The sequence below is a fragment of the Cibotium barometz genome, chromosome 18 (genome assembly GCF_041138505.1).
Source record: "Cibotium barometz isolate CiBa-2024 chromosome 18, ASM4113850v1, whole genome shotgun sequence".
In the NCBI taxonomy this organism is placed as follows: domain Eukaryota; kingdom Viridiplantae; phylum Streptophyta; class Polypodiopsida; order Cyatheales; family Cibotiaceae; genus Cibotium; species Cibotium barometz.
This window is the reverse complement of record NC_141063.1, coordinates 45,759,920-45,787,135: the sequence shown is the minus strand read 5'-3', so window position 1 is coordinate 45,787,135 and position 27,216 is coordinate 45,759,920. Positions and strand designations below refer to the sequence as shown.

Here is a 27,216-nt window from a genome sequence, read left to right as displayed (position 1 = left end):
TGGAGAGCATAAGCTTGCCTAGGCACACGAGGCATGTGAAGTTTCATCTGGAGGAGCCATGAGTGGAATCGATCAGGCACATAAGCGGTGCCAGTACAAGCAAATCAAACACGCGAACATAATAACAAGAAATGAAAGCTTCACTTACGTTATTTCTATTAAGTCTACTTTAGAGCAAAAGCATTAAAAAGGATGATAAATTAATTATTTGATGCAAAAAAGAAAACTTGAGGGCTCCATGATTTGCTATCACCGTTACACACTCCTTCTTGCTCAAAGAATTCCGGGCGGACGCATTTTCCACTTCAAAGTAAATGAAAGAGAGAGAGAAATCTCTTAGGAGTCTGTGAGAGAGAGAGAGAGAGAGAGAGAGAGAGAGAGGAGGCAATGTCACCCTCTTCGCTGCCAACTTCGCATAATACCTTTGTAGCTTTCCCTTTCCATACTTCCAATTTTCCCAGCCCTCACCCGCGTCTCGTAAGTTTCCGGACTCTTCACTCGCTCCCATCTCAGCAATCCAAGCAAGCTGCGAGCATCACCAGAACAGAAAGAAAGGAGGGTATCATCGACGAAGGAGAGAAAGAAGAACTCGATGCTGATGATGACGACGACTGGGAAGCAGAGCTTCTGGGTGAGTTGGACCCGTTGCTGTGTTTTCGCCCGGGCAAGCTGAGAAGGTCCAGGAAGCAGAGGCATCTGGGAAATACAGTCCCAGCAGCAAACTCTAGCGATGCCTCAGCAGCAGCAGATTGGGCCGAGCAAGCTCGCCAGAGAGCCCTGCTTGCACTTGAAGCTCGGAATCCCACAGCGGCGAGCGTGCTTAAGAAGAAGATGGAACCCCAATCCGATGACAAGAAGAAGAAGAAAAAGAAAAAGGAGAAGAAGAAGAAGCCAGCAAAGAATGGCAGCTCAGGCCTCCTGCCCATACAAAGAAGGTTGTCTGGCAAGAGGGTTGAAGAGTCTGTGAGAATAGCAGATGACGATGATGATCGTGTTGCTAATGATGATGATGATGTTGATGATATTGATGGATTGTTGGTGGATAGTAGGAGTGATTTGGGTACCTGGCAATTGAACGAAAATTGCGGCAAGCTGATTTTCTCTTCTGAGGTTGCGAAAAACAACGAACTGGTGATTGAAAGGGAGAGAATTTTCAACAGGGGGTTAGTTGAAGCAAAGGATGCTCAAGAAATTCTGGAAATCGTTGGTAATGCAGAGGAGAGAATCAGGTTGCTAGGGTTTCCTTCCCTCCTTACCCCTCTGAATGCAGCCACAGCTCTTCACCGAATCGCGAAACACATGGAAACATCTGGCACACCCAAAAGTGACAGGCTTGCTTTCGCTAGGAAGAGATACATGGCTGAGTTGGTGGGTAGAGCCATGGAGGTTCTCGCTGGCTGCTCAGCTCAAGGGTTGTCCAACATTGCTTGGGCCCTCTCCAAGGTGGGAGGAAGCTCTTTGTACTTTTCAGAAATGGATCGCATTGCCAAAGCTGCATCTGCAAAAGTTTCAGAATTTAATGCCCAAAATGTAGCCAATACATTAGGTGCATATGCTTCCATGCAACATGCTGTGCCTTGTTTGTTTGCTAGCCTGTCTGACCACGCCTGTGACATGGTGGAGAGGTTCAACTCTCAAGAGCTAGCTCAAGTTTTATGGGCACACGCCGAGCTTTCTCAACCGGCTGACCCTCTGTTAGATGCATTGGACTGTGTCTGTCTCCTCTTGGAAAAGACACCATTACTGTCCGTTGTATCACCTGGTTCATATACTGCAGATACTGATGATGCAAACACATTGTCTCTCGAAGATTCATCTTCTTGCACTTCTGCAGGCATCAAGCCATATGGCAATGCTTCAGCAGAGCACTTAGCTAATTTAGCATGGTCATATGCTGTGCTCGACCAGCTAGATAGGCCTTCCTTCAAATACTTTTGGCAGATGCTAGATTCTGTCAGATTCCAAAATACTGATGGCAGCAGTGAGAGCAAAAGTGCTCTCAGTACATGGCATTTGTCTCAGGTCCATCAAGTGAATCTCTGCTTGCAGTATGAGTACCCGCAATCAGGGTTGACTTTGCATACCTCGCTCAAGGACCTTGCAGCAGAAGCATGGGAGAAGCATAAGTCTAACATTTGGTCGACCTCTGCATATCAAAAAGATGTGAAATGGCTTCTTGTCAATACGGGGGAAAATTGGGTGGCTGAGTATACTGCTGCGGACTATTCTTTGGATTTAGCCCTTGTGGAGGAAAAGACAGCACTAGAGTTTGATGGCCCATCCCATTTTATTCGTAACACAGGCAAGTTACCTTTCTCAACTTGCACAAACTAGCATGAAGTTTCTTTAATCAAGCTTTATTGTTCTTTTGATTGCCAGGTTTACCTTTAGGTCATACTGTCTTGAAGAGGAGGCTTTTGGCTGGTGCTGGTTGGAGGGTCTTATCTATTCCTTATGAAGAGGTAAACATATCTGTATCTGTGGAATATTTTTTCTACCTCACTTTATTGGTTCAATAACACTTGTTTTCAGACCATGAAAGGGCTCTTTTTTATTGCATATAAAGGGTTTCATTAATCTAGAGAAGCCTCACATGTGGATATAGGTTAAGGGAAGACCAGATCTCCTTGTGGTGTGAAGCTATTTCGAAGAGGGAATTCTCTTGAAACTCTTGTGACGAATAGCTGACCACTAGTTACAACGGCCAACCAAGTGCCGACAAGGAGAGTGTGGTGGGCTAACTGCCAAAGCACGACTGTGACCTTCCTTGGCCGAAAGCTGTCGCACAGCTGCTTCCAGAAATTCCTGAGGACGTGGGAGGAAATGCCCTGGGAGGCCCAATGGTTTGCTGCTGTCTATCACATGCATTTGAATTCCATGCCATGTAGTGAAAGAAGGGGGGTTGGGCTCTTTGAGCTGAAGTGGTCCTGCCACTCCCACTCACCAGGGTTCCACTGGACACATGTCAAAGGTAGGCTTTCCCAAAGCCATAGCCGCCAAGAGTTGTCACGGGCCACCTTGGCCGGAGGAGGGTCAATGTGCCACTGATGCTCTGAAAAGCCAAGAATCCTGACCCTCTGAAGTGAGCCGCCGTCGAAATCCTCTCGATGGGGGAGAGGGTCAGCCGGCTGTGGAGTCCAACTGAAAAAATGATCGCAGGCTCCCCATGTGAACTGAGGATTGCAAGGGGGATATCATGACAAGTGAAGGCTCCGAGCCACCACGGTGGGGGTGGAGGAATTTGGAGGGGGGTCTGTCAGTCGGGGGGTATTGCTGAGTCCGATGGCAAGGGTAATCTGGTCTCGGCCTTGGATCCCAGTGAGGCATCTGTCCTGTATCTCCAGGGGGGGCTGTTGAAGGCAGCCCCATAAACCACCTTCCATGAGATCCCTGTGAAGAATGAAGAGGGAGGCCAATGGGCCATCCTTACCGGGACACTTGCTGCGAGGCAGGGCCCGAAGAGTCTCCCTCAGAATTCACAAGAAACTTTGTAAATGTGGGGGGACCCACCTCATGTTTGTGTTGCCAGAATCTCTCTCGTTGCCTCAATCTGGGTGGCAAGGGGACTGGCTGAGAGAAGTCCTCTATAGAAATGTGTGGCAATGGCACGAACCTGGGGTGGGGCTCAATGGTAACCAGCTGTACTCCTTAGCCTGCGGACCCAATCTTTGTGATAGTGGGGTGTCACATGCACTCTGCACTAAGTGCATGGTGACAAGATGGCTCATCATCAGAAGTGCAGCATTTGTACAGTTGTAGAACCCAATAGGATGATATTTGTCGTACGCCGTGACCCCATTGTACATCCTCAGTCCAGGATAAGTCAGGCACGAGCTACGTAGGTCATTCCTCAGCCTTAGTGGGTCAGTCAGTCAGTCAAGTCCCTTAACCCACTTGGAGAGAATCATTCATGCATGTAGAGTCAGTAGAAGCCTTAGGGTTTGCATCAGAAAGCACTCTGCATCTTGCATAATATGCATACATATGCCTGTGCATCATTTAGAACATCCCCAAAGCCTTAGGGAATTTACTGGGATTTATCTGGTATTTTTTCCATATTTATTAGTATTTATTTATCATTATTTGCATTATTGGGCATTTATAAATTTTAATTTTATTAAATGACCAACCTCCAGTTAGTATAAATAGGCTTGCCTAGAGCCTCTTTTGCTCATTCAGTCTTCATTGTGCTAAGAGCTCTCCTCTCTCTTGCTTTCAGCCCAAGACTAATCCAACCCTAGAGCCCATAAGCTTGCTTCTCCAGCCCTTGAGAAACCCTAGCTTCATTCAGCCCTAGGTGCTTGCATTCAGCCCTGAATTCAGCACTCAGTTCAGGCCCTGATTCAGTCCACAGTTCATCTTCAATTCAACGCCAGTTTGCAGCCTGTATTCACCTGCGTTTTTGCACAGCCGTACAGCAGCAGTGCTGCGTTTTCTGTCCAGCAGCCTCAGTACCCTGCAGCTTCTGTCCAGCAGCCCCAAGACACCTGCGTTCCAGTCCATCAGCACTCCAGACACCTGCGTTTCTGTCCACAGCAGAATCCAGCCCTGAAGCAACAGTCTACAGCAGTTTCCAGCCCTGAAACTGTTGTTTGCATCAGTGTCCAGCATTCTGTGCATCATCAACACATTCAGCAGTCATCTGGTGAAGGTAACACAGCATTCATATGTGTTTTCAGCATTCTAACAGTGTGTAGAACAGTCCACCTTCTTCTTCTTTGAGCCTCAGGTGTGCAGCCCTTCCTCATGCCCTTGGGAGGAGTGCATAGGCTCGAGATCAAGTCATCGAGGTGTTTCTACAGCAGTGTACAGATCAGCCGCTCTCCGATCCTCCGAGATCTTGCGTTTGGCTTATCTACAGTCCAAAGTCATTCTCTCTAAAGTAATAAAGCAAATACTATCTCGTTATCGGGATAGGGGGCCCTTCAGTGGGTAATTCGGGACCCAATCTGGTGTACAGTGTTCATATCTCTCTCTCAACTCTTTAAAGTTTGAAGTAAATGAAATGGATTGCTAAACTAACGAAACTCAGGATACAGAAGACGGTGTGAGCATATTGTGTGACAGGATCAACCAATACAAAGACTTCCGCTGCATATCACATTGGTATCAGATTCAGATAGTCCACACACACCGTATCCTAGCGTGGGGGCATCCTCGGATGGTTAGATTGCGTTCCGGCACGACCACCGACTTCAGCATCATGTCTACAGGAGAGAGTACTCATCAGCCGGAAGACGTCTCCCCCGAAGGAGACCTTGCTCTTCCGCCTACAGCAGACACCATAGCTCTTCTAAGAGCTCAGAACCAGCTACTTATGTAGCGTCTCCAACTCTTGGAGGCAGCAGCAGCACGTCCTTCTACACCTCCAGCAGCACCCGACTACATCTCCCTCTTCTTTCAGATGGAACAACAAAGGAGAGAGGACGAGGCCCGAAGGAGAAGAGAAAAAGAAGAAAGACGGAACTGAGGAAGCCCAACGCAGGATCGACGAAGACCGGCGTCAGGCTGAACTCGCCGCTCGGGAACACCAACGTGAGCTTGATCAAGAACGTATGTTACTCGAACACCAACGGGAAAAGGAGGCCATACACTTGAGGTATCAGCAGCTCTCCTCAGTCTCCCCAGTCATAGGTGTCACCAGCCAGCCTCCCGCAGCAGCAACCACCATCATTCGCAGTCAACCGAATTTCAGCAAGTATGATGGTAAGTGTGATCATTCTTCAGTTAATCAATTTGTTCATCAATTTAATGCTCATTTTCCATTAGCTAGGATCACAGACCCTCAAGACAAAGTCCACTTAGCGGTCCCCATCTCACTGGTGAGGCAGTCACTTGGTGGCAGCATTCGTCTAGTATTCATACTGACCAGGCCACAGGTGTCACAGCCTTTGACTGGGACATCTTTGTCCATGACCTGAAGACCAGATTTCTCCCGCCCCAGTACATGACCGGTCTGAAAGACGAGTTCTATGGACTCAGACAGAACGGTTCCCCAGTGCTTCAGTTTTCCGGTAAGGTTATTACTTTAGCACAGCAGTTAGGGTTATCTGAGCAGGCCAAGATGGAGCAATTCATTCGTGGATTGGACTCCAACATTCGGTTCACAGTTCGTAACTTTGAACCAAGTACATATGACCGGGCTCTGACTCTCGCTCAGAACGAAGAAATGAAGCTCAACGGGGGCAAGCCCAAGCAGACATCTCAGTCCAGTACCAAACCCCAGCAGCAGCAATCAGCTGCACAGTCAGGGAAAGGTAACGCATCTTCTAAAGATGCTAAGAAGGACAGCAGTAATAGCTCCAGTTCAGGGGGTAAGAAGGATAAAGAACCTAAGAAAACCCCTGATGAAAAGGCTAAAGCAAGCATTACTGGAGGTTATCTTCCTCCAGAGGAGCAAAAGAAGTATCAGTCAGAAAATAGATGTTTTTTCTGTCATATTATAGGGCATGGTAAGAAGGATTGCCACAAATGGCAAGCGGCACAAGCTGCCAAAGCTCCTTCTGCCACAGTTGCCACAGCCTCCCCAGCTCCTCCAGCCCCGCCTACTACCTCAAATGCAGTTCAACTTTTACCTTCCATGCATCCTATACCATCCGTGGTATTTGATGCTAAGCAGGAGGGTGAGAGCGATGCTGCTCAGAAGAGCCTTATCCGAGCTTATGGCTCTGCCCAGGGCCGACAGTTTGTAGTCCTTTTCGATATGGGTAGTTCTGAAGACGCCATCTCTCCCCAGTTGGCTAATAAATTGAACTGCACTTTAGTCCCATATCATCTGGATGTGGACGGGTTTACACCTGGTCTTCGCACCCACATTTCCCAGAAGGCACAGCAGTTTGCCTTTGAAGTTCAGAAGGCCTCATTTCAACGAGATTTCATCGTCTCCCCTCTGTTGGGGTGTGACATGATCTTAGGAATTCAGTGGTTCCGTCAGTATGAGCCTATTCCCGATTGGGGGCAGGACACTTTTACTATTTGTAAAGGTTTTCCTGAGCCTGTCATGATTCGTGGGGATAGAAGCATTCTTGGCATTCCATTGATTTCGCATCTCCAGGCCCGACGAGCTATCCGCAAGGGAGCAGAAGGAGCACTCCTTTATGTTCGTGCTCAAACAGCCCCTCCCTCATTAGTAGCATCCCTTACATCGTCAGTCCCTCAGTTAGCAGACCTCCTATCCAGACACCAGGACATTATGCTTAGGGACGATCTCCCACCCAGTCTCCCACCCTCTCGCCTTGAGGACCATCACATTGATTTGGTCCCTGGATCAGACCCTCCTAGCAGGTTTCCCTATCGTCTTTCCAAGACTTTAGAGGGCGAGTTGGAAAAGCAGTTATCTGAGCTTCTCCGAGCCGGATTCATTCGGCCTTCTTCCTCCCCATTTGCTGCACCTATCCTATTTGTCCAAAAGAAGGACAAGTCTGCACGCCTTTGTGTAGACTACAGGGCATTAAACAAACTCACTATCAAGAATAAGTTTCCTATGCCCAGGATAGAGTACATTTTGGAGCGTTTAGACGGTGCTAAGTTTTTCACTAAGATCGATCTCAAGAGTGGTTACCATCAGGTCCGCATTTTTGAAGCTGACATTCCAAAAACAGCTTTCAGGACAGAGCGTGGTCACTACGAGTTCGTAGTCATGCCTTTTGGGCTTACAAATGCACCCGCAACGTTCAATAAGATGATGTCTAGGATTTTCGCAGTCCACATTGGGAAGTGTGTTTTCATATTCCTTGATGACATACTAGTCTTCTCAGCCACTGCGGAGCAGCATGAGAAAGATGTGGAGAAAGTCTTGCAACTTTTGCGAGATAATCAGCTCTACATAAATGCCAAAAAGTCTATCTTTGGTGTTAAGGAAGTTCAGTATTTGGGCTACATCATCGGTTCCGATGGGATTAGACTGGACCCCTCAAAGGTTCAAGAGATCTTAGATTGGGATATTCCTAAGACCGCCCAAGAAATCCGTTCATTCGTAGGTCTTTGTCAAGCCTATAGCACACATGTCCATCAGTTTTCCAACCTTGCAGCACCTCTTACCGACTTGCTCAAGGGGGTGAAGACTCGCAAGCAGAAAGTCTCAGTTACAGGTAAGGCACTTGATGCATTCCGTGCACTCCAGAAAGCTGCCTTAGAAGCACCTGTATTAAAGTTAGCATCATGGGACGAACCTTTCGAGGTCATCACCGATGCCAGCAATGTAGCCATAGGTGCAGTCCTCCAGCAGGACAATAGACCCGTGGCTTATTACAGCAGAAAGTTGGATGTCGCCGAAAAGAATTATTCGGTATATGACAAAGAGCTTTTGGGTGTGATCACAGCGCTCAAACATTGGAAGCCTTTTCTTTATGGACAGGCTTTCACAGTGAAAACAGACCACCAAGCACTTAAGTGGCTTCAGACTATGCCAAGTGCCCAGTGGAGTGATCGACAGGCCAGGTGGAGTCAAATCTTCCAACAGTTTGGAGGTATGATTGAATACATCCCTGGTAAGCATAACCCAGTAGCAGATGCTCTCAGTCGAAAGTCCAGCATCCAGGCAGTCCAAGAAGCTACCATTCTCGAAATCACGAGGAAGGACTTGGATAGTATGAAAGACCAATATGTCGACTCCCCTGAGTTTGGTACTCAGTATAGTTTGGCCCTCACTTCTGAGCCTGGCCACTATTCAGTACAGAACGGTTGGTTGTTCTACAAGAACCGTCTCTGTGTTACTCGAGAAAAGCGTTGCGCTCTTCTCCATGATGCCCATGACTCCTTAGTTGGAGGACATAGGGGTATCAACAGTACCCTCGAGAAATTAGAACGGTCCTTTTATTGGCCAAAGATGAGGCGTGATGTCTATGCACATGTACAAGCCTGTAAGATTTGTCAAAAAGTCAAGGTTCCCCATACAAAGAAGGTAGGTTTACTTTAACCTTTGCCTATCCCCGACGGACCTTTCATCGACATATCTATGGACTTTGTAGGGCCTCTACCAGCATCCACTGGATCCCGTAACACTCAGTGTTTTACCATTGTGGATCGCTTCAGTAAGTTCTGCATGCTCATCCCATGCAAGCATACGGCCACAGCCGAGGACGTAGCCCGTCTGTTTCTCAAGCATTGGTATCCAATTTGTGGTTTGCCTAGCACCATAACATCAGACAGAGATTCCAAGTTTACCTCGCATTTCTGGAGGGCATTATTTGAAAACTTTGGAACTAAGTTGCAGTTGTCTAGTGCATTCCATCCCCAGACAGATGGCCAGACAGAAATTTATAATCAGTTGGCCTTTGATGTCCTCAAGTCATACTGTCATGACCAGCAGTCCAAATGGGAGCACTATCTTCCATTGGTCCAAGCTATCTTGAACGACACTCATTCATCCAGTGTCGGACGGACTCCTTATGAAGCAGCCTTTGGTCGCCGTTTTTCTTCTCTTTTGACGAGAATGGTGTCTCCATCTTTAGAGGCTAATAAAACCACGGAAGCATTTTCCGAGATCATTGAGTCAGTCAAAGACCGCTTGACCAAAGCTCAGGAAGCATATAGCAGACAGGCAAATAAATCTAGACGAGATGTCCACTTCAAGGAAGGGGATTGGGTCTATTTGCGTATCATGAAGCAGAGATTGAAACAAGTGGGCAAACGTTGTCCCAAGCTTTCATTCCGTAGTTTTGGCCCTTTTCCAATAGTTAAGAAGATAAGTGATGTCTCAATGAAGTTAAAGTTGCCTGCCAGTTGGACAATGCATGATGTTTTCCATGTTTCTTGGCTAAAACCATATGTTGGTCCAGAAGTGTTTGATGTTTCAGATGAACAGCAGCCAGACGTGGTAGACGAGGCAGAAGTTATTGAGCCTGAGCAGATCCTTCTTCATCGATGGAAGCATGGTTCTGGTCGACGGATTCGTCAGTTCTATACGAAGTTCCGAGATCGAGGCACCCACGAAGCCGTATGGCTCGACGAGGAGTTCTTCCAGGAGTACCCCCAGTTATTGGCGGACTACTTGGAAGCCATGAACCTGCCGCCAAGCTAATCAGGAGGGAATGTCACATGCACTCTGCACTAAGTGCATGGTGACAAGATGGCTCATCATCAGAAGTGCAGCATTTGTACAGTTGTAGAACCCAATAGGATGATATTTGTCGTACGCCGTGACCCCATTGTACATCCTCAGTCCAGGATAAGTCAGGCACGAGCTACGTAGGTCATTCCTCAGCCTTAGTGGGTCAGTCAGTCAGTCAAGTCCCTTAACCCACTCGGAGAGAATCATTCATGCATGTAGAGTCAGTAGAAGCCTTAGGGTTTGCATCAGAAAGCACTCTGCATCTTGCATAATATGCATACATATGCCTGTGCATCATTTAGAACATCCCCAAAGCCTTAGGGAATTTACTGGGATTTATCTGGTATTTTTCCCATATTTATTAGTATTTATTTATCATTATTTGCATTATTGGGCATTTATAAATTTTAATTTTATTAAATGACCAACCTCCAGTTAGTATAAATAGGCTTGCCTAGAGCCTCTTTTGCTCATTCAGTCTTCATTGTGCTAAGAGCTCTCCTCTCTCTTGCTTTCAGCCCAAGACTAATCCAACCCTAGAGCCCATAAGCTTGCTTCTCCAGCCCTTGAGAAACCCTAGCTTCATTCAGCCCTAGGTGCTTGCATTCAGCCCTGAATTCAGCACTCAGTTCAGGCCCTAATTCAGTCCACAGTTCATCTTCAATTCAACGCCAGTTTGCAGCCTGTATTCACCTGCGTTTTTGCACAGCCGTACAGCAGCAGTGCTGCGTTTTCTGTCCAGCAGCCTCAGTACCCTGCAGCTTCTGTCCAGCAGCCCCAAGACACCTGCGTTTCAGTCCATCAGCACTCCAGACACCTGCGTTTCTGTCCACAGCAGAATCCAGCCCTGAAGCAACAGTCTACAGCAGTTTCCAGCCCTGAAACTGTTGTTTGCATCAGTGTCCAGCATTCTGTGCATCATCAACACATTCAGCAGTCATCTGGTGAAGGTAACACAGCATTCATATGTGTTTTCAGCATTCTAACAGTGTGTAGAACAGTCCACCTTCTTCTTCTTTGAGCCTCAGGTGTGCAGCCCTTCCTCATGCCCTTGGGAGGAGTGCATAGGCTCGAGATCAAGTCATCGAGGTGTTTCTACAGCAGTGTACAGATCAGCCGCTCTCCGATCCTCCGAGATCTTGCGTTTGGCTTATCTACAGTCCAAAGTCATTCTCTCTAAAGTAATAAAGCAAATACTATCTCGTTATCGGGATAGGGGGCCCTTCAGTGGGTAATTCGGGACCCAATCTGGTGTACAGTGTTCATATCTCTCTCTCAACTCTTTAAAGTTTGAAGTAAATGAAATGGATTGCTAAACTCACGAAACTCAGGATACAGAAGACGGTGTGAGCATATTGTGTGACAGGATCAACCAATACAAAGACTTCCGCTGCATATCACATGGGGGCCTGATAGCTCAAAAAAATCCTGAGTGACCCTGTTTCCTGCCTGGGGCCAAAAAGATGCTTGGGCATGATACTTGAACCATAGTCACAGGGAATGGGCATTTTTAGACTCGGGAATGTTGGGGATGGCAGCATCTTCCCATTCCCATTCCCGTCCCCCATGTCACTCTATAGTCACAAGGAATGGCCATTCTCAATCTTTTATGTCCCCGTTCCCTGTCCCCATTTCGCGTCCCATGTGACTATGACTTGAACTCCACCCTCCTCTCCTCAATCGAGCGGATCTCTATGGGGGTTGTGTCCAATGTTTTGGGACTCTAGCCAGGGGCTATCTAGGGACTGCTCTTGGAGGTGTTGAAGGGAAGCAAGGCTCCTGCGAAGACTCCACTCTTGCTCCCGGAACGAAATGAGCCGGTCCTAGGCTGCCTCTTTAGGAAAGAGCTTATCTCCCCAAGACCAAGGGCGAGATCCACTATAGCTGATGTGCCCTGCTTGAAAGGGAGAGCTCCCCATATCTCCTTGAGCTGCTTGCCACCATATGGGATTGAGCACTTTCGGCACATGTATTAATATACTTAACCACTTAAAGAAAAGGACACTCCATAACACAAGATTGCAAAGCTGAAAATTGAAAGTACAGTGACAGTGAACCAAAACAATTGGCCCCTCCCTCAAATAAGCTTTATGATCTTGGAAGAAATGATTACAAACTTCATGGGCTTCTAAAGCCAAATGTTTGTATACAATGTGATGAAAACAACATCATACAAGTGATGTAGGAGAGGAACCACCATTCAAGGGAGTTGTTCCACTTGTCCACTCCATCTGTGCCCACACTCTCTCTCCCTCTACTCTCTGCTCATGCACCAACAAGCATGAACCAGTCCCTAGAGCAACATGACCAAGATAGGCTGCACGTACAAGACACAAGAAAATTTTAAATGGAGAACATTGGTTCCTCACACCCATGCAGGGTTCACAGGAGCTTACCTTGTGCTTTTGAGTTGTTTGGAGTGGAATTGCTTGCAAAGACGATGCTTTAGTAGCTGGTACAGATTATGGGCGATGCCCATGGCCATCCACATACGAGCATAAGCGCCAAATCATAAAGATACAAAAGGTTGTACCCCATGCAGCCTTTGGATTAGTACATGGCACACGGTAGTGGTTACTGGCAAGTACGGTATAGTATGGCAGTTTCAGCAAGTACAGGTAGGTACAATGAACTTAGGATCTCTGTTTGATGTGATTGTCCGTGGCAAACCACCAATGGGATACTGAAACCGAATGAACAAGTGAGCTATGTCCTCGGCTGTGACTGTCTGCTTGCATGGAATGAACATGGAGAACTTACTAAATCTGTCCACAATATCATACACTGTGTGTTTCTAGATCTAGTGGAGGCGGGAACATGGCCTCCAGAGTCCAAAGTCCATGCTGATGTCGTGAAAAGGTCCCTCTAGAATATGCAAAGCTTGAAGTAATCGTACCTGTTTCGTATGCAGAATTTCACCTTTTGACATGAGGTGCTGTCCTGTTGGGCGAGGATGATGAAGCTATGTGGTGTAGAGCCCGGCAGCAGCAGCAGCATCATCATATGAAGTGGTACCGGATATGATCAATGATATGGTACACAAATGATGAATGATAAGGCAAAGCTGTATATACTATGGGGGACTGCTGGTCGGTCAACCTAAAGGTTGTCGGCCAGCAGCATCATATGAAGTGGTACCGGATATGATCAATGATATGGTACACAAATGATGAATGATAAGGCAAAGCTGTATATACTATGGGGGACTGCTGGTCGGTTAGCCTAAAGGTTGTCGGCCAGCAACAAAGACAAAATCCCCAAATAAAACCAAAAATACCCAAAAAAATCCCCTTTTTAGGGCTGGGAAAAATACTGTTTTCACACACCCCCTCTTAGGCCAAAAAGGGGACCATGAGAGAAGATGGATGGATGCCAAGGTCCCACACTGACACATTGGCAGAAGGAATGTATCCCCCTATGGAAACAAAATCTGATAAAGTCAGAGAGGGCGATTGTGATGGCAAAGGTGGTGAAGATGAGTGGATGTACATGGGTTGATCATCTTCCAAAGTAAGATCTTGAACGGGGGCCCTCCACTGACTAAGAAGTCCCATTCCTTGTGTGGTCTAGATCAGAGTTTGGAGAATCAACTTCTGGTGAGAGAAATTGATCCTCCGGGAGTGCGGGTAGATGATCCATGTAACATGCGGAAGCTTCGGGGGAGATCGGTAACTTCAATGCTCAGAAATCAGCACACTTTTCGCGAGCGACAGAATTAATGCACAAACTGAATGAAGATGTGCAGAAAAGAGAGAGAGAGAGAGAGAGAGAGAGAGAGAGAGAGAGAGGGGAGAGGACACAGTATTGGGTCCCAAATACCCTCTGTAGGGCCCCCACCACGAATGGTGTATTTGCTTTATTAGAATGATGTAAATGTGAAAAGAAAATACAAGAAACTTGACCTTTCTTGGTTGAGATAACTCCGCCCTTGACCTGCAGTCCTTCACCCCTTTGCGTTAGCAAGCCCTTGGCTGTCCTGGCCCTTTGCTTGCTTTAGCTCTTGGTGAATTATGAGATAACACAATGGGTTTGTGGCTCACCTATTTATACTCCTCAAATAAAGCAGTCGGCCAGCTTAAGTCCAGGCGGCCAACTTCAATTCTGCCCACGACTGGAAAATAGTAGTAAATGCTGAATGAAATCAGATCTTTTAGCCACAGCTTTCTTAGAGTTTGTTCCACGGCGCGTGACCGAACATACACTTGCCTTCTTTTTCCGGGGACCTAACAAGGGAAGTAAACCTGAAGTATTGCGGAAAATCTGCGCAACGCGCCTTTGATGGCTAGGCACTAGGCGCTTGATTTAAGATAGGGCTGGGCACTGTTTGTAGGCTGTTTGGGGACTGGGCAGCCTGTATGGACTGCCCCATACTTGCCCTTACAGCCATAAATAGGCTGTACAGCTTGTATGCTTCCCCTGGCCTGCCCCTAGGGCTGTCCTATAGCCCCCCATGGCCTATTCATGGCTGGTGGGTACAACCAAGGCCTTCCTGGCCCTCATGGGGGTGGTTTACCTTATCCCCATGCCCTCTCAAGGACTCGGGGTAGCCCTAGGGGCTGGGCCCTTTTCCTAAAAGCAAACCCTAACTATCTACACAATGATCTGGCATCTAGTACCATACCAGATACATAGAATCATTGACATCATTCCAGAGGGAGATTCACAACGCGGACTGGCACTGTTTCATGTGCAGGACATTGCACACGTGACCTTGGACTCCTTTGCAGGACAATGCACACCTGACCTCGGACGACTGGGATGGATCCTTGGCTAACTCGTCCCGGACTGGGATCACATGGGACCAGTTTACCATCGCAGGTCCTGCACCTTCTGTACAGATGTCTACGTGGCATCCAAGTGCGGGATGCACGTGACATCCCCTTCTGCTTAACTTGACGGAAGCTGCATAGCCTCCAAATAATCCGTCAATAACGCTGGATAGTCTTCGAAAAACTCTTTGTCAAGCCATACCGCTTCGTGGGTCCCTCATCCTGAAACTTCATAAGGAATTGTCTTTGTCTTCGGCCTGAGCCATGCTTGAAACGGTGTAGAAGGATCTGTTCTGGAACCATAACTTCTGCTTCATCAACAATATCTGGTTCCGCCTCGTCTTTAACTTTTGAAGGGATCGGACCTGCATATGGCTTTAACCAACTGACGTGAAACACATCGTGCATAGTTCAACTCAGAGGTAGCTTCAACTGCATGGAAACCTCATTAATCTTTTTCTGGATGGGAAAGGGTCCGAAGCTCCTAAAAGACAACTTTAGGCATCACTTGCCCACCTGTTTCAACCTTTGCTTCATAATCCGAAGAAAAACCCAATCCCCTTCCGAAAACTTCATATCCCTTCGGTCTTTATTGGCCTGTCGAGTGTAGGCCTCTTGCGCTTTAGCCAACCTGTCTTTAACTGACTCTAAAATCTCCTGGTAAGACTCTGTCACTCTGTTCGCTTCAGGTACTGAAGACGAGGTCCAGGTCAACAATGACTGGAAGGGTCTTCCAAATGCTGCCTCATATGGAGTCCTGCCAATAGCTGAAGAAAAAGAATCATTCAAAATAGTTTGAACTAAAGGCAAATAAGATTCCCACTTACCTTGTTGATCGTGGACATAACACTTCAACACATCAAAGGCCAACTAGTTGTATATCTCTGTCTGGCCATCCGTCTGTGGGTGGAATGCACTGGAAAAATTCAATTTAGTACCAAAGTTATCAAACAATGCCCTCCAAAAATGATTGGTAAACTTGGCATCTCGGTCTGACACTATGGTCCTAGGAATCCTGCCAATCGGGTACCAATGCCGAATGAACAACTGGGCAACATTCTCGGCGGTCACATTGGCCTTGCAAGGAATAAGCATAACAAGTTTGCTAAATCTATCAACAATAGTTAAGCATTGCGTATTACGCTTACTCGGACTGGGAGGCAGATTCGTGACAAAGTCCATTGAAATATCTTGGAAAGGACCCTCAAGAATTGGCAAGGGTTGTAACAACCCTATCTTCTTTTCACGAGGAGCTTTCACCTTTTGACAAATATCACAGCGTTGTACATATGTAAACACATCTCGCCTCATCTTTGGCCAATAATATTGCCGTTCCAATTTCTCCAGAGTTGAATTCATGCCTCTATTTCCACCAGTAATGGCATCACCTTCTTGTCTTCACACCCTTTAGCAGATCGGTGAGATCCGTCGAGAGGTCAGAAAACTTATCTATGTGGGTGGAGTATGCCTGGCATATACCCATAAAGGATCTGATGTCATATGTTGTCTGAGGTACTTTCCAATTGACAATCTCGGTCACTTCAGCCGGATCAAGTCGAATGCCTTCTACACTAATTATGTATCCCAAGTAATGCACCTGGAACAAATAAAATTCCGACTTCTTTGCATTGACGAAGAGCTCGTTGCTTTCCAGCAACTTAAGAACTTTCTCCACATCAATGTCATGCTGCTCAACCGTAGTTGAAAATACCAGTATGTCGTCCAGAAATATGAACACACACTTTCCAATCAAATCCCGAAACACACGCATCATCATGCGGTTAGATGTAGCTGGGGCATTCGTCAAGCCAAATGGCATGACCACAAATTCATAGTGGGCTTGCTCCGTACGGAAGGCTGTCTTGGGGATATCCCCCTCCACAATCCTCACCTGGTGGTACCCACTCTTTAAATCGATTTTCGAGAACACCTTTGCTCCATTCAGTCTCTCAAGAATATAATCTATTCAAGGCATCGGGAATCTACTCTTGATAGTCAGCTTATTGAGTGCACGATAATCGACACACAAACGGTAAGACCCATCTTTCTTCTTGACAAATAAGATCGGTGCTGCAAATGGCGCCACGCTGGGGCGGATGAAGCCAGATTGCAACAATTCTTGGAGTTGGCGGTCCAACTCCGATTCCATTGCCTTGGAAAGGCGATACAGAAACTTGCTCGGGGGTTCCGAGCGTGGGAGGAGGTCAATCTGGTGGTCCTCTGGTTTTCTGGACGGGGGAAGCTGGGGAGGGAGACTGTCTCGAAGAAAAATCTTCTGGAACTTTTCATGGAGAGCCGAGTACTTCTCGGAAAGCACTGGCCACCGTCTGGGCTGTCTGGATGTATATCATCGCACAATGTGCGCCTTTCTTGACTGCTCGCTTAGCCTGTAAGTGGCTTATGAGCGGAAAGTTCGGAATTCTTGGTTCACACTTAATGGTCATTGGGGCGTTTGACACATTTCGATTGATCTAGAACGTGTGCTTGTCCCACTTGACGTCAGGAAGGAACTTGTGAAACCACTGAATGCCCAAAATTATGTCTGCTCCTACAAGAGGGACAACCATAAAATCACACACAAATTCTATGCCCTGAATTACTAATTTAGTACCTAGAGCTTCATACTTAACGCTCGTTGTGATGCCTGTGCTAAAACCCTCAACCTGTTTGTCCACCGAAGTCAGGACGAAACGGGCACGCCTAGCGGCCTATTCCATGACCACATCCTCCGTGCTGCCGCTGTCAAACAAGACGACGACTCTCTGGCCACCTATGTAGCCAAAGGACTTAAGCAATTCGTTGCGCTCATACTCCTGGTCGTGGGTGCCCTTCTGCTTATCTTCGAGTTCCCGGCTAATAATTGTTCCAACTGAAGCACCGGGGTTTGAAGAACTAGGGGCAACCACTGGGGTCTGTGTGGAAGCTGGGCTCACCACGGAAGCTGTGGAGGCAATGGCGGCGGGCTTTGGAGGTTTCTTAGGACACTCCCGAGAAGTGTGTCCTTTTGTATGACAAAAGAAACATCTACCCTCCTTGTACTGAGAAAGCTCCTCAGCACTCAACTTGCCACCTGTCTTGCCTGCCTCTGCTTTCTGGTCTGGAGTAAGCTTAGACGCATTGTTCGAGTTCTTGGAGCCAGAGGCTCTCGTGCTCTGTCCTAGGGAAGACCCCGTTTGGTTCTGGCCTTTTTCCCCCGAGGCGGTAGCCTTGGGAGTAGCCGGCTGGGAAGTCGGGGGCTTGCCACCATTATGCTTCATTTCTGCACTCTGCGCAAGCGAGAGTGCGTCTTTGAAGGTGGCTGGCCCTAACATACGCACCTCTCACTGGATTTGCGTGTCAAGGCCATACAAAAACTGCCCTTTCTTGTCCGAATCAGATAAGCCTAATTGCAAACATAAAGTCAAAATTCTATTGGCAAACTGAAGGACTGGTTGCGCGTTCTGACGCGCTCCCCTGAACTCGTCTTTGAGTCGCTCAAGGTAGTGGGGCGGTAGAAACCGCTGCTTAAGGTCGTGGACAAACTCATCCCACACATAAGCTGCTAAACCTAATCTGGTGTGGGCATGAGCCCACTGAGTCCACCAAGAAATGGCCTCACCTTCCAAGTACCAACTAGCTAAGATCACTCTGTCAGTATTTGCCTTTCTAACTGCGGCAAAGTAAGCTTCAAACTGATGCAACCATGAATAAAGAGTTGTGGGGTCGAGTTTACCACTATACTTACTGAAGTTCATTTTCTCGGGAAATTGATTCGAGGGCGCCGTTGGTGTCAATCTGGCATCCAAAGCTTTAAGGTAACGCTCATGTTCCACGTGTTGCATGGCTTCGTCTTCTCGTTGTTTGGTCTCCAATGCACGCATCTGCAACTCAAGCAAAGAGCTCGGCTGCGGTCGTAATCCCGTGAGAGGGTCCCTGTGCCGAGGATCTGGAATCTGGGATACGGAAGGAGAGGGAGGAGGAGATGGAAAACGCGACGCTGGAGAATGAGTACGCTCTTCGAGAGCCAAAATCTGCGCCTTCTGCTCTTCCAACTTGGTTGTCTGGTCTGCGATTGCTCGCATCATCTGCTGGAACATCTCTGTAACACTCAAGCCTGGTGCCCTAGCTTGGTTGCCTGGTGCACTTTGGTCCCATGGTTCTTGGTCTCTCTCGTCGTCGAAGCGCGCCATAGCAGGAAAACACACTTCCTTTCTAGAGCTCAATCTGACCATCCACTATGTGTGTGGGAGATGTTTGGTGGCTGAAAACCAACCGTCCTTCGAGGGACAGGAGTCACTCTGAAAGGGGTAGTCCACCGGCGTCTGAAAACCAACCACACGAGCGAGAAAAAATTCAGGTTTCTTTGCTGAATCTTTGCACTTGAAGTAGGCTCTGATACCACTGTAACATGCGGAAGCTTTGGGGGAGATCGGTAACTTCAATGCTTAGAAATCATCACACTTTTCGTGTCTGAATCAACGCACAAACTGAATGAAGATGTGCAGAAAATAGAGAGAGAGAGAGAGAGAGAGAGAGAGAGAGAGAGAGAGAGGAGAGGACACAGTATTGGGTCCCAAATACCCTCTGTAGGGCCCCCACCACGAATGGTGTATTTGCTTTATTAGAATGATGTAAATCTGAAAAGAAAATACAGGAAACTTGACCTTTCTTGGCTGAGATAACTTTGCCCTTGACCTGCAGTCCTTCACCCCTTTGCGTTATTAAACTCTTGGCTGTCCTGGCCCTTTGGTTGCTTTAGCTCTTGGTGAATTATGAGATGACACAATGGGTTTGTGGCTCACCTATTTATACTCCTCAAATAAAGCAGTCAGCCAGCTTAAGTCCAAGCGGCCAACTTTAATTCTGCCCATGACTGGAAAATAGTAGTAAATGCTGAAAAAAATTAGATAAAATTTGCGCATCACTCCTTTGATGGCTGGGCACTAGGCGCCTGATTTAAGATAGGGCTGGGCACTGTTTGTAGGCTGTTTGGGGACTGGGCAGCCTGTATGGGCTGCTGTCACCAGCCTAGACATTTCCAAGTATGAAAGGGATCTGGTGGACTCTAGGATGTCTAAATATTTGGAAAGTACAAGCTTTGGGAATGGGGGATTATCCTAGAATACAAAGGACCACACTCCTAAAATTTAGGAGAGTTGCTATTTTTGGTCTGACTCCGATGGAAATTCTATTCACGTCATTACATCACAAATTGAGCAGATACCAAGAGTTGGCAAAGTGCCTATGACAGAATGTCTACCAGTTGGGATATTTTTAGAGATAAAGTTTATGGAAGGACCCATCTCTTAGATTGGGACATGTGGCAAGAAAGTGGATCAAAGTGAGACAAGTGGCCTGACACTTGTTAGAAAGTGGATCAAAGTGAGACAAGTGGCCTCACATTTGTCACTCTAGCTATTGTGTGGCTCTCCACTTGTCATTGTAGCCTTCTCTTGCCATTTTAGCTCATGGGAGGCCCAAATCTATAAATTGGAGCCCTCTCTCTTCATTAATGGAGGCTCTCTTGCTGCACACTAGCCTCTACCACCGTTACAGGTAGGCTGCCCTAATGATGGCTACTCTCTTTCTCTCTCTGTGGAAGGCTGCCCATGAAGAATACCGGCTGTTGGGGACTGTTTTGGAGGCTTCCATTGCGAAGAAATACTGAAGGCAAGGGTATTTAATCATTTATTATGATTTCTAGCCATTGTACTTGTTGTACCAGCCTTTGTACTTGTTGTATCACCCATTGTACCAGTTGTACCAGTTGTACTAGCTTTTGTACTTGCTGTACCAACCATTGTACATGCTGTACTAGTCACTGTACATGCTGTACTAGCATTTGTACTTGCTGTACCAGCCATTGTACCCGTTTTACCAACCACTGTACTTGTACCAATCATTGTACCTGTTGTACCAACCACTGTACCTACTGTACCAGCCACTATATCGGTTGTACCAGCCATTGTACCTACTGTAGCGGCTGAATGGAGAGTTGTACTTGCTGTACCAGCTCTATTGCATGAAGACCCGTGGTTTTTGGGGAAAAATCAGTACCCACACGGAGGTATATGGATTATATTGTTGGCTCGGCATTTCTACAGCCTGTGTTCCGGCTTGGTAGCCTCGTGTTGGGCTGTGTTATGGCATTTGTATATGGATAATCCGGCATCTCCCGTGGGGAGAGTAAGGCCCTCAAAGCTTGTACATGATATTATTCTCTTTGGGTAATAAAATACTCCAAGGGGGGGGTTGGCCCATTCCGGCCTCTATGCGGTGTCACACATGCAAGATCCATTTTCAGCATTTGTGGATGTTTTGTCCAGCTTTTATGTTTTATGCAAAGTGATGATGGATATGTGTTAAGGCTATGGCCATGTTTAAGTGTTTTTATATGCATTGATGGTATCAACAAGTGTGTCAAAGACCCTAGTCTCCCGGGCACCCGCCGCGGGGGACTAGGATGTCACCAGCCTAGACATTTCCCAGTATGAAAGGGATCTGGTGGACTCCAGGATGTCTAAATATTTGGAAAGTACAAGCTTTGGGAATGGGGGATTATCCTAGAATACAAAGAACCACACTCCTAAAATTTAGGAGAGTTGCTATTTTTGGTCTGACTCCGATGGAAATTCTGTTCGCGTCATTACATCACAAATTGAGCAGATACCAAGAGTTGGCAAAGTACCTATGACAGAATGTCTACTAGTTGGGATATTTTTAGAGAAAGTTTATGGAAGGACCCATCTCTTAGATTGGGACATGTGGCAAGAAAGTGGATCAAAGTGAGACAAGTGGCCTGACACTTGTTAGAAAGTGGATCAAAGTGAGACAAGTGGCCTCACACTTGTCACTCCAGCTATTGTGTGGCTCTCCACTTGTCATTGTAGCCTTCTCTTGCCATTGTAGCTCATGGGAGGCCCAAATCTATAAATTGGAGCCCTCTCTCTTCATTAATGGAGGCTCTCTTGCTACACACTAGCCTCTACCACCGTTACTGGCTGCCCTAATGATGGCTACTCTCTTTCTCTCTTTGTGGAAGGCTGCCCATGAAGAATACCGGCTGTTGGGGACTGTTTTGGAGGCTTCCATCACGAAGAAATACTGAAGGCAAGAGTATTTAATCATTTATTATGATTTCTAGCCATTGTACTTGTACTAGCCTTTGTACCTGTTGTACCACCCATTGTACCGGCTGTACCAGCTTTTGTACTTGCTGTACCAGCCACTGTACGTGCTGTAGTAGTCACTGTACATGCTTTACCAGCATTTGTACTTGCTGTACCTATTGTACCAGGCACCGTACCGGCTGTACCTACTGTATCAGCCATTGTACCGGCTGTACCAGCCATTGTACCTGCTGTACCGGTTGAATGGAGAGTTGTACTTGCTGTACCAGCTCTATTGCATGAAGACCTGTGGTTTTTGGGGAAGAATCAATACCCACACGGAGGTATTTGGATTATATTGTTGGCTCGGCATTTCTACAGCCTGTGTTCCGGCTTGGTAGTCTCGTGTTGGGTTGTGTTATGGCATTTTTATATGGATAATCCGGCATCTCCTGTGGGGAGAGTAAGGCCCTCAAAGCTTGTACATGGTATTATTCTCCTTGGGTAATAAAATACTCCAAGGGGGGGGGTCGGCCCATTCCGGCCTCTATGCGGTGTCACACGTGCAAGATCCATTTTCAGCATTTGTGGATGTTTTGTCCAGCTTTTATGTTTTATGCAAAGTGATGATGGATATGTGTTAAGGCTGTGGCCATGTTTAAGTGTTTTAATATGCATTGATGGTATCAACAAGTGTGTCAAAGACCCTAGTCCCCCGGGCACCCGCCGCGAGTTACAGCTGCCCCATATTTGCCCTTACAGCCATAAATAGGCTGTACATCCTGTATGCTTCCCCTGGCTTGCCCCTAGGGCTGTCCTACATGGCCTATTCATGGCTGGTGGGTACAGCCAGGGCATTCTTGGACCTCATGGGGGTGGTTTACCCTGTCCCCATGCCCACACAAGGACTCGGGGTAGCCCTATGGGCCGGCCCCTTTTCCTAAAAGCAAACCCTAACTATCTACACAATGATCTGGCATCATCCAGTACCATACCAGATACATAGAATCATTGACATCATTCCAGAGAGAGACTTACAGTGCGGACCGGCAGTGTTTCATGTGTAGGATAGTGCACACCTGACCTCGGACTCCTATGCAGAACAATGCACACCTGACCTCGGACGACTGGGATGGATCCCTGGCTGACTCGTCCTGGATTGGGCTCACATGGGACCAGTTTAACATCCTAGGTCGTGCACCTTCTGTACAGATATGTCTACGTGGCATCCAAGTGCGGGATGCACGTGACAATCCATGCTGTGTGCTCTTGAGGTCTTCAATCCCTTTGCTCACAATAGTTCTGATACCATGTGAGGGCAAAAGGACGAAAGGACCAGATGTACGAGATCAGAGCAAAGCCACACAGCATGAAATATGTGAGTGAGTCTATATATAATGGTGAGTGAATATATGTACAAGAGCCCTCTGATGTGAGGTGACTGAGAGTAGAAAGACGAGTGCAGAAGCAGAGAAGATGTCGGAGCTAAAGCACGGTCGGTGATGAAGGCTCGTGTCGATGTGAGGCAAAGCACTCTGAGAGGTGGTCGGTGTCGAAGGCTCGCGTCGGTGGATGCACAGGCACTCCGAGGTGGTAGTGGCAGCGGAAGATGAGGTGATTTGGCTCTGGTGACAAGGGTGCTGCTGTTCCTGAGGTGGTAGATGAAGAGTAGAGAGGGCTGCCGTCCCGAGTTGTGGTGGTGGTGGTGCAAGCTCTGATGACAAGGGTACTGCGTACCTGAAGGGTGCAAGCTCTGGTGACAAGGGTGCTTCGTACTTGAGGGGTGGTGAGGAGTAGAGAGGGCTGCCGTCCCGAGTGGTGCAAGCGCTGGTGACACGGGTGCTGCATACTTGATGTGGTGTCGATGGTGAAGATAAGCAGAGAGTGGGCTGCCGTCCAGATGGTGTGATGTAGCAGAGAGTGGGCTGCTGTCCCGATGGTGAGAGCTGAGGAAAAACGCTGAAGTGCTCTATGTATAGCAGAGGGGGCTGCTGTCCCATGAGCTGTGGAGAAAACGCTGATACACTGATGTAAGCACTGATGATCTGCCGATGTAAATGCTGATGTAAGCACTGATGATCTGCCGATGTAAACTCTGATGTAAGCACTGATGATGTGCTGATGAAGTGCTGATGTAAAACACTGAATGTAGCAGAGATGGCTGCTGTCCCACTGTGTGGCTTGTAGTAGAGAGTGGGCTGCTGTCCTGTGATGTGGCCAGATGAGAAAACGCTGAGGTGCAGTCCTGTCAGGCGAGGATGATGAAGCTATGTGGTGTAGAGCCCGGCAAAAGCAGCAGCAGCAGCAGCATATGAAGTGGTACCGGATATGATCAATGATATGGTACACAAATGATGAATGATAAGGCAAAGCTATATGTACTATGGGGGACTGCTGGTCGGTCAGCCTAAAGGCTGTCGGCCAGCAACAAAGACAAAATACCCAAATAAAACCAAAAATAATCCCCTTTTTAGGATTGAGAAAAATATTGTTCACACATTTCTGGCGACGAGTCTTCACACCCTTGAGCAAGTCGGTGAGAGGAGGTGCATGGTCAGAAAACTTATCCATGTGCGTGTTGTAGCCTTGACAAAGACCCACAAATGAACGGATCTCCTGGGCTGTCTTGGGAATATCCCAATTGATAATGGCCTGTACCTTTTCAGGATCGAGGCTATTACCTGATGAACTAATGATGCATCCAAGGGAATGTATTTCCAGTACTCCAAACTCACTCTTCTTGGCATTGATAAACAACTCATTGTCCTGCGAGAGTTGCAAAACTTGTGCCACATCGCGCTCATGCTTCTCTGCAGTCCCTGAGAAGATGAATGTCATCTAGGAAGATGAAGACGCATTTGCCAATGAGATCCCGAAAAACCCAAGACATCATCTTGTTGAATGCCGCTAGTGCGTTGGTGAATTGTACATGTATGGTTTGTGGAATCTGACATGGTGTACATGTATGGCTCATGGAGCCTGACATGATGTGATTTCCCGTGACTCGCTATCCTGGTGATCTTCTGTATTTATGTTCTGGGAAGATCCCAGAAGGATCATGAAGCCTTGAACACTTTACTTGATTAAGCTGAGTAGATGGGTGTTTCTTCCAGTCTAGCTGCACTCATGTGTGTGCATGACTTTGATTTTATATTTGGATGATTTGTCTTGTTTGCTTGGACAAGGCTTGAGATTACTGCCTGTGTTGTCCATGGGGCTGGAGACGACTGGGCACCCTGTGGACATGTATGTGCACACCTGTTTGGGAATGACAGGTGGTCTACATGTGTTTTGCAGGTGGTAAGTGTCCCTAAAAACCCAATTTACAGCTTTATGATTTCACATACTAATATTTATTAGTGCAGATCCACACTCACTTATAAGGTTGCATCAGTACGTACGTATCTTATTATTGAAAGAGTGCACAGAGCGGAAGCAATAGAGCACTAGAGTGTGCTGAATAGAGAGTGCAAGAGAGAGAGAGAGAGAGAGAGAGAGAGAGAGAGAGAGAGAGAGAGAGAGAGAGATGAAGCAACTATGCTGAATATATTGAAGCAATACAGTCCCAAGCAAGAGACACAAGCAGTCTCATAAGTGAGGGAGCAAAAGATATACAAGGCAAGATGAAAAAGTGAGAGGCCAGCCCCACCTATTTATAGGTGGGGAGAGCTGGCCGACTAGACATCCGTAGCTGGCCGATTGGGAAAAAACCATAGAGGTTGGGAAAAATCCCAGAAAAATATGTAAAATAGGGGTGGCCAGCCCACAATCAAGGGCCATGCAAAAGGTACCAAAAGGACACCAGAAATGGGCAGAAACTAGGGATGAATGTGCTAACACCCCCTCTCAGCACCAGATGTTGAACAAACTCCAAGAAGCCGAAGATGAGGAGCCAAGGAAGCCTGAGAAACCGGCTTGGTGAACAAATCTGCAGGACAATACTCCAAACGCAAATCTCCAGCAAGAACTTGTTCACGAACATAGTGATACTGTATCTCAATGTGTTTCGTACGAGCATGAAACACAGGGTTCTTGGTGATGGCGATGCAACTCTGATTGTCACACCAAAGAAGAGTAGATCCGGTAGGAGGACAACCAAGCTCCTCCAATAATCTCCGCAACCAAGTCGCCTCACATGCAACATAACAAACCGCACGATACTCCGCCTCTGTAGAGGAAAGCGCCACAGTAGGTTGCTTTTTACTGCTCCATGAAATGGCTCCAGATCCGAGTGTAAAAACACAACCAGTGGTCGAACGCCGAGTAGCTGGATCTCCAGCCCAATCTGAATCAAACCATCCAACAAGAGTGCATCCTTGGCCATAGAAGATGCCAAAGTCCAGAGTGCCACGCAAGTACCGAAGAACTCTGAGAGCACACCGCCAATGCTGCTGACGGGGTTTGGATGAGAAAGAACTCAATAAACTGACTGCGAAACATATGTCCAATCGGGAGTAGGTCAACCAAACCAAACAACCGACGAGAATCCGATACTGTCCCTGATCAATCCCTAGAGAAGCATCAAGTAGAGAGAGCTTCTCGTTAGTATCCATAGGAGAAGGTACTGGTCTGCATCCAGTCATCTGAAATCTGTCAAGAATCTCCCGTGTGTACTTCTGCTGAGAGAAGAAAATGCCCTTTGAGGTCTGCCAAATCTCAAAGCCAAGAAAATAATGCAGAAGGGCAAGATTCGTCATCTCAAACTTTGTCTCCAAAGCATCCATGACTGAATGGATCCTCACAGAATAAGAACCTGTAAAGATGAGGTCATCAACATAGACCACAATGATAACAATCAACCCCCCTCTCAAGGAGGATATAAAGATTCGAATCTGCATGTGAATGACGCAGGCCGAGCTTCTGAAAGAACTCATCAATCTGCTGGTACCAAGCCCGCAGAGCCTGCTTCAGACCATGTAAAGCCTTCTTCAGTTGGTACCCCTGATCCTGTTTGCCTGGAACAACAAATCCCGACGGCTGATCAACATAAACCTCTTGTGTAAGCTCTCCATTCAGGAAAGCCGACTTGATGTCCATCTGGAAAACGGGCCAGCTATGATGACCTGCAAGAGCAAGAATGGTGCGAATGGTAGTCATCCGGGCCGTCGGAGCGAAGGTCTCGTCGAAGTCGACTCCAGGGCGCTGAGCATAACCCTTGGCAACCAACCTCGCCTTGTGCTTGTCCAAGCTGCCATCAGCTCGGAACTTCGATTTGAAGATCTAGCGCACACCAATCACCTTACGCTGTAGTGGCCTAGGCACCAAAATCCAAGTGCCATTCCGTTCGATAGCATCCAGCTCTGCCTGC

At 47.2% G+C, this 27,216-nt stretch overlaps 1 protein-coding gene across 1 annotated transcript in view; it reads left to right on the top strand.

Annotated features, from left to right (window-relative positions):
- Nucleotides 1–262: 262 nt before the first annotated feature.
- The window catches only part of RAP (RAP domain-containing protein), a 112,582-nt gene continuing 85,628 nt past the window's right edge, over nt 263–27,216 (top strand). The window contains exons 1-2 of the mRNA XM_086812654.1: nt 263–2,302; nt 2,380–2,462. Coding sequence (XP_086668780.1) covers nt 388–2,302; nt 2,380–2,462 — 1,998 coding nt within the window. The 5' untranslated portion in view covers nt 263–387. The remainder of the gene's footprint in view (nt 2,303–2,379; nt 2,463–27,216) is intronic.